The sequence below is a fragment of the Portunus trituberculatus genome, chromosome 27 (assembly GCF_017591435.1).
Source record: "Portunus trituberculatus isolate SZX2019 chromosome 27, ASM1759143v1, whole genome shotgun sequence".
In the NCBI taxonomy this organism is placed as follows: domain Eukaryota; kingdom Metazoa; phylum Arthropoda; class Malacostraca; order Decapoda; family Portunidae; genus Portunus; species Portunus trituberculatus.
In genome coordinates, this window is record NC_059281.1 from 4,684,370 (window position 1) to 4,691,869 (window position 7,500).

General features: G+C 48.2%; 1 protein-coding gene across 1 annotated transcript in view; it reads left to right on the forward strand.

Moving 5' to 3' along the window:
- The window catches only part of LOC123509689 (epidermal growth factor receptor-like), a 73,486-nt gene that overhangs the window by 50,943 nt on the left and 15,043 nt on the right, over positions 1-7,500 (forward strand). Inside the window, 3 exon segments of the mRNA XM_045264171.1 lie at positions 3,473-3,913; positions 5,907-6,073; positions 6,558-6,726. Coding sequence (XP_045120106.1) covers positions 3,784-3,913; positions 5,907-6,073; positions 6,558-6,726 — 466 coding nt within the window. The 5' untranslated portion in view covers positions 3,473-3,783.

Genomic DNA, 7,500 nt, shown 5'->3' on the forward strand with positions numbered 1-7,500 from the left:
TGTGTGTGTGTGTGGTTATCGAGGACTTACTGACTTACTGGCTAACTGATTGACTGTTCCTCTAATCTTACCTAATGTACCATGTGACTGACTGACTGACTGACTGACTGACTGACTGATTGATTGATTGATTGATTGACTGATTTAGTGGGTGATCATTGAACTGACGGGCTCTCTCTCTCTCTCTCTCTCTCTCTCTCTCTCTCTCTCTCTCTCTCTCTCTCTCTCTCTCTCTCTCTCTCTCTCTCTCTCTCTCTCTCTCTCTCTCTCTCTCTCTCTCTTTTGCCCTTTGTTATTTACTCATCACCCGTTATCCTCCTCCTCTCTCTTCTCTCTCTCTCTCTCTCTCTCTCTCTCTCTCTCTCTCTCTCTCTCTCTCTCTCTCTCTCTCTCTCTCTCTCTCTCTCTCTCTCTCTCTCTCTCTCTCTCTCTCTCTCAACCCTTACCTGCAGACTAATTAAGGACGTGTTAGTTCCTGGCACCTTGCTAATCTCAGGTGTTTGAACATATATACACTCTCTCTCTCTCTCTCTCTCTCTCTCTCTCTCTCTCTCTCTCTCTCTCTCTCTCTCTCTCTCTCTCTCTCTCTCTCTCTCTCTCTCTCTCTCTCTCTCTCTCTCTCACACACACACACACACACACACGATCGTAAAGAATAGTAACGGTAAAACGGTAACATTAAAAGAGGCAGATTAGAGATGCGCATAAATCTCTTTCCTGTGTTTCTTATGCGCATATTATTCTTCAGCCCTCGTTCCCTCCTCCCCTCCTCTCTTCCTCCCTACTTCTCACTCCTCCCTTCCCTTCCCCTGCCCTGCACACTGTTGATGCCTCGGCTCGGACCAGTGTGAAGTGTTTGAGGGAGGAGCAGCAGCAGGAGTGAAGTGTATATGTGCGTTCCTCTTCCCTTATCCATTAGTAATACCAGTGACGCAGCTTTTGATCTTTGGTTCGAGGAAGGTGTTTAGTAAGAGGCAGAGAGAGGGAGGGAGAGGAAGGGAGAGTGAGAGGAAATGTTTCTGGTATTGCAGCATTCGTGATGTGAGAAGAGAAGCGTTGGATTTGGTATCACTGTGTTGTAATGATAGTGTTGCGTTTGTTGTTGTTGTTGTTGTTGTTGTTATTATTATTATTATTATTATTATTATTATTATTATTATTATTATTATTATTATTATTGTTATTGTTGTTGTTGTTGTTACTGTTTGTTGTTTATATGAAGTTTTTGAGAAGGGAATTTCCACGCGGTTCTCTCTCTCTCTCTCTCTCTCTCTCTCTCTCTCTCTCTCTCTCTCTCTCTCTCTCTCTCTCTCTCTCTCTCTCTCTCTCTCTCTCTGCCACATTCATACTTTGTATAAAACGAGAGAGAGAGAGAGAGAGAGAGAGAGAGAGAGAGAGAGAGAATGTGATGCTTGTCTACTGTCCTCCGTTCCTCTCCCACGGTGATGCCTTGTCTCCCTGTGGTCCTCTCCCTGCCCTCCCCCTGTCCTCTCCCCTCTCCTTCTGCCCACCGGCGCCCCAAGGCTGACCACCAGGTAATTATCTAGGTGTGTTGCTGGTAGTGTCCGTCCTGCTGAGAACAATGAAGGGCCCGAGGCTGCGTGGAGGTGCGGTGGGCGGACGGTGGGTGAGTGGGTACTCGGTTGTGGGTTGTGGGTACTGGTGGATTACTGGGAAGTTTGTAGATGGATGGCTGTGTTTGGAAGTGAAGTGGATATGTGAGTAGATGGATGAATGGATGGGTGGATGGTGAGGTATTGTTGAAACGACTGACCATCATCACAACTCGACTGACTAGCTGACGAAACTAGACGGAATCAACACAAACGTAGCTTAACTAACTAATCTCCTGACTGACTTCCAACCCTCTGAACTGATGGACAAAATTACCGACCCACATCTAAATAGCGTGGCTGACTACTGAGCTGAATCTGCGTGCGTGTGAATGACTAACATTTCAAGATCCATGGCTGACTGACTGGGTGACTAAGCAAGTGGTTTTGGCTGACTGGGCGAAGTGGCAGAGCAGTCAGATTAATTTATGGCTGCCTGGGTGCGTGGCGGATAGGTGGGCGGGCTAGGTGTGGGAGGGTTTGGGGCTGGCAGGTGGGAGGTGGATGAGTAAGTTGGAGTAAGGAAAAGAGGCGAAGGAGAGAGTAATGGAGGAGTAAGTGTAGGAGAGGATAGGGCAAGGAAAGTGACAGTAAAAAGAAGGATATCAGTTAGTGGAGGATTATGATGGACGAGAATGGAGAAGGAATGATAGAAGACAAAGAAGAATACGACAAGGATAAAGAGTACCAGTAGAGGAAAGGTTTGGTTTACTTGGGGAATGCAACAACGACGAGGAAAAAGAGGAGGAGGAGGAGGACAAGAACAGAGAGGGACCCCGCAACCTAACCTTGGGCACCCCTGACGTCAGCTTCCCTGCGCGCGCCTTTCCTTCAAAATGGCGGGAAGAGGTGGACCCTGCTATATGCCTCACGCCCTCCTCTTTATGAGTAGCCTCCCTCTTAACCTGCAGAAGGCGGCGAAGGAGGTAACAGGGACAGACAACACAGGGATACTCAGCATGAGCGCTCTTATCGGTCTTCCCTCTAAACATTGTACCCTTCAGGAAATGTTCATTGTTTTCTTGTCTATCGTCTGGTCCCATCTCTTCGTCCCCTCCAGCCAAGCGTTTATGTTCATTTGCTGATGTTTATAGGAGAGTTATCGGGTGGTCGCCAGTGTTCAGTGCCGCGTCTTAGAGGACGAAGGGACGCTGAGGGGAAGATCAGGAGCAGTGGTAGTGGTGGTGGTGGTGGTGCAGCGGGTGGTTCATGGTGTTGTGTGATACATGTGGTGTCTGCTGGTGCTACAGACCTGTCTCCATGAGAGTGATTGGGTATAGGCTTACTCTTTCGCTCTCTTTTATCTTCTCTTTTGTTATTTTTATTTTGTTGCGATCGTGTGTGTATGTGTGTGTGTGTGTGTGTGTGTGTGTGTGTGTGTGTGTGTGTGTGTGTGTGTATGGGGTATTGTCTGATTTTCTTTTCTTTTCTTTTCCTATACAAGAACTATTATCGCTGCTTTTACGATACAACAATTCCTTCTTCCTCTTCCTCTTCCTCTTCTGTGGGCGTCGGGGTGGGTGGCAGAGGATTAGTGACGCTGATGGCGGCAGTGGTGGTGGTGTTGTCTAACTTTAGTTGTTGCTGTCTGTCAGTGATGTCTGTTATTCGCTGGTGTTGTTTGCATTGCCTGTGTTTGTTTTGACTATGATGAGCCTCCGCGCTCTTGTTGTTGTGGTGATATGTTGTTGATTTGTTGGGGTCGTGTTTGAGGATGTTATCGCGATGTGTTGAATGTGTGGTGGTATGTGTGGTGTGGTGTGGCTCTCTGTGTGGCTTGTCAGTGTTGCGTGAGGCAGCACACCCAGGGCCCCGCGGCGACGCTCCACCCTCTGTAACCCCGCGTGTCCCTGCCGCAGGTGGCACCATGGGCCCCGCCGCGACGAGATGAGTGCGTGGCCAGCCCGGCCCGCCCGGCCTCGTCCCATGGCCGTGGCGGCCCCGAGGCTCTCCAAGCTGCTCCTGGTGGAAGCATGAGCCCCGCTTCGCTGCAGGGTCCTGCCGAGGCCGTCGTCCAGCCTTCCCGACACTCCAAGATGCAAGATGCGTCGGGCGGGCGCCTGAGATGGCCTCATGGCGACGATAAACTCTGACGTGTATCATAAGAAGACTTACAGTGCCATATATAGTTTTCAGAGCTGTATAGAAAGAGTTATCAATATATAGATATATGAATGTGTATAAACGTGAACGAAGCGGCATGGCGCGCGTGATAGAGGCTGCCTACCTCCTGCTGACGCTGGGCGCCGCCCTCGCCCCAGGCTGGGCCGACAAGCCCACCGACTTCCACAAGGGCAAGAGTAAGTATCTCTGCTTCTATTTTTGTTTCTTTGTTGTGGACAAGTTCAGAGTGAGCCGCCCCGAGACGCGCCAGGTAAGGCAGGTAAGGCAGGCCGCCGATGTGATGGCGCGACACCCCGCTGTAATCATGTGCTGTGATGTACCTTTAGTGTGCCTGGTGCATGGTGGACACGCCGTGCCTGACTCAGCGCCTCGCTGGGGGCACAGTGCATCCATCCACTAGTTGTTTTCTCTCAAGCACTAATTTGCCATAATTGTGTTACCTCCTTCCTCGCTTTCTTCTTCCCTTCTCAATTTTCCTTGCCCCCTCAACCCTGTCCTCCTTCATCACTAACACCACCGCCGCCGAAGCCGCGGCGCCACGCGGGCAGCCTCCAGCCTCTGCGACCTGGAATAGTGTAACCTGAAGCTGCTGGCCACTGCCCCGCCTCACCCCGCCACACCATTGCCCCGCCGTCCCGGCCCCACTGCAGCGCCGCCCTGAGTGGCAGCTGTTCAGGGATGCTTGATAAGATCGGTTTTCTGTTTGGTCAGATTAATGAGCTGGTCAGCGAAGCGAACCTGTATCCAGTCCCTTTTTTGTGCGAGGCGGGTCGTGGCGGCGCTTTGAGCTCCTTGCACTCAGCGGCCATTACGCCCTTCGCGTGGTGCTCGCCGCGCCTCTGCGTATGCATTACGCAGTGGCTGTCACCGCCTCTCCCAGCCCTTCCCATCACTGCCTCTCCTGCCCCGCTGACATTTCCTGGAGGCACGTCCATCCTGCGTGGCGTGGTGATGGTGGTGGTGGCGACGCGATAAAAACCCCACGCCGGCAAAGGCTGGAGATAGCGAGGCGCAACCCAACCCGGCCACTTGTCGTCACCTGAGCCGCGTTGAGTCAGAAGTCGCTGGGCGAGTGGTGGCAGTGGTGGCGGTGGTGGCGAGCAGCTCACCCTCCCTCACCTGGCTATCCCCTCCCTTCATCCTTCTCCCCTTCCACCTTTCGTAATGATGCTCCCTCCTCCAACCATCCCTCCTCCCTCCAACACCCCTTGCCTGCCTCCTCTTTCCTCTCGCGTGTCAGGTCAGTTAGTTCCTTTGCTTGACTCACAGATCTCATCACTTAAACTCATTTTCCAATTTTGATCACCTACACATTTTCCTAATATTTCCCTTCTTCTATATACTTTTTTTTCTTTTCGTTTTATCTTTATGTTGTCTTCTAAACGCACTTTCTTAGTTACCTCCATAATGTTTATCTTCTACAGCTTAGCATTGCATAAAGCTTTCCCTTCTTTCTTAATCTCTCTCTCTCTCTCTCTCTCTCTCTCTCTCTCTCTCTCTCTCTCTCTCTCTCTCTCTCTCTCTCTCTCTCTCTCTCTCTCTAATCCTTTTACGTGTTCCTAAATCCTGTACCAGTATGTCTTCTTAATTATTCTCTTACTTTCGTTCTCCACTTCTCCACCCATTTATCTGACTGCGTTTCCTTTTCCAATCTCCTTCATGATTTCCTTTATATTTTCCTTTCTTCTTTCAGTTCCTTTCTAAATTATTCCTCTTTCCTCTCTCTCGTCTTTCCTTGTTCCTTTTAAACCACTTTACCAACATACTCCTTCCTCTTTTTTGTGTATTTTCTTTTTCTTTTTTAATTGTTTTCTAGCTAAACTCTTCTTCTTTTTTCCCTCTTGACCTTTTCCCTTTCAGCTTCTTTCTAACCACCGTCCTCTTCTATACCTTTCCCTTTCTCCCTTCAGTACCTTTCTCCAGTGTTTTTTCTATCTACACACCTTTTTTCTCCCTATCATATCTTCCTTCCACCTTACAGTGCCTCTCACCTTCCCTCTCCCTCCCTTCACGTGTCTCCACCTCCTAACCTTTTCCTATGTACCGTACCCCTCTTAGCTAACGCCCGCCTTGTCCGCCCCTCTTCCTCCTCCCCTTTACTCTTTACACTCCAACCCAGACCCCGCGTACCCTACACAGCTAATCTCGACTTCTTCTCTCCCTTCACAGTTTGCATCGGTACCACGGGGCGCATGTCCGTGCCCTCCAACAGAGATCACCATTATCGTAACCTTCGGAATCGATTCATCAACTGTACTTACGTGGACGGCAACTTGGAGCTGACGTGGCTGCAGGATGAGAACCTGGACCTCTCCTTTCTGCAGTACATCCGTGAGGTGAGTGCGAGAGAAGGTGAATAGTAACGTAACGAAAGAAAGATAGAAGTGTAAGAAGTCGTCAGGTTCACAAGTGGTAGTTCCTGTATGAAATTTGTCTACCTGTTTTCTCCATCTACACCTCTATCCATAGCATTGTCAAGTCTTCTTTTAAAGCTCCATATTGATTAAGTGCTAACATTTTCTTACCTTCTTCCTTCCTTCTCTCCGTCCCTACATGTCTACGAACTTTATCATACACATACACACACACCAATTTCCTCACTTCCTCAGATACTCACTGGTACAAAACCACTCACAGATATTGGTAACACACACTTCTCTATTGGTGAATAATCCTTTTGGCTCTACTCTTTAGAAATTTGCATCTTTAATAAACATATTTTTTATTTCAATTTTTCCGTTGGCCTTGACCAGAGCCCCCTAACAATAAAGATAAACAAATAACCACTAACTAACCTCACCTATTTTCACTATCCAACAGGTGACGGGCTATGTGCTCATCTCCCACGTGGACGTCAAAAGAATAGTACTGCCGTCCCTTCAGATCATCCGGGGGAGAACTCTCTTCAAAGTCTCCGTGAACGACAAGAGTTTCGCCCTCCTTGTCACTCTCTCCAAGATGCACACGCTGGAGATGCCCGCGCTGAGAGGTAAAAGCTTGAGCTTGGCTGACATGCGACTGAAGAGGGTGTAGGGGTAATATAAGGAATAAAGATGAGTTATGTGCGTTTGGTTAGGTTATTTGAGAGTAGGTTTTCAAGATCAACACACTGGAGATGTCTGTGCCGAAAAGTCAAGCATTGTGTTTGGGTGAAGTGGAGTCGAAGAAAAATATCGGATTAAAAACAGGGATACAGATGGGGGTTGCATATGTGTGGTTTGATATTTGAAGGTGACCCAAGGCTGAAAGAATGTTTGGTATTAGAATCAAGAGTTTGTTTAGATGTTTAAAGAAGATACGAGGCTGAAGGAGGCTATAGGGATAAAAAGAAGGAGAGAAGAACGAAGAAGAAAACAGGAACAAAAAAAAGAAGAAGAGCTGCAAGAATCCGACAGGCCTACACGTGGCACTTCCTATTCAAAGCATGCCTAACTTTTGCAGGATAAGAGGTTATGTGAAAAAATACAAAGGAGTGAAATGAATGTGTGTAAAAGAAAGAACGGCACGAGGATCGAATTAATGTTGTGAAATAACAGAAAGAGTAAGAAAAAGATGAATGATGATGATGGTGATGTTGATGGCGATAGGAAAGTGAAGGGACACGACGAAGAAGTGGACTGGAACAGAGAGAGAGAGAGAGAGAGAGAGAGAGAGAGGAATGTGAGTGTATCATTTAAAGGAGTTCAAATTTTATTCCTCAGCAATTTCTTCCTTTAAATGTTGTAAGTGGGTTGTGTGAAGACACTGCAATCACCTTTCCTTC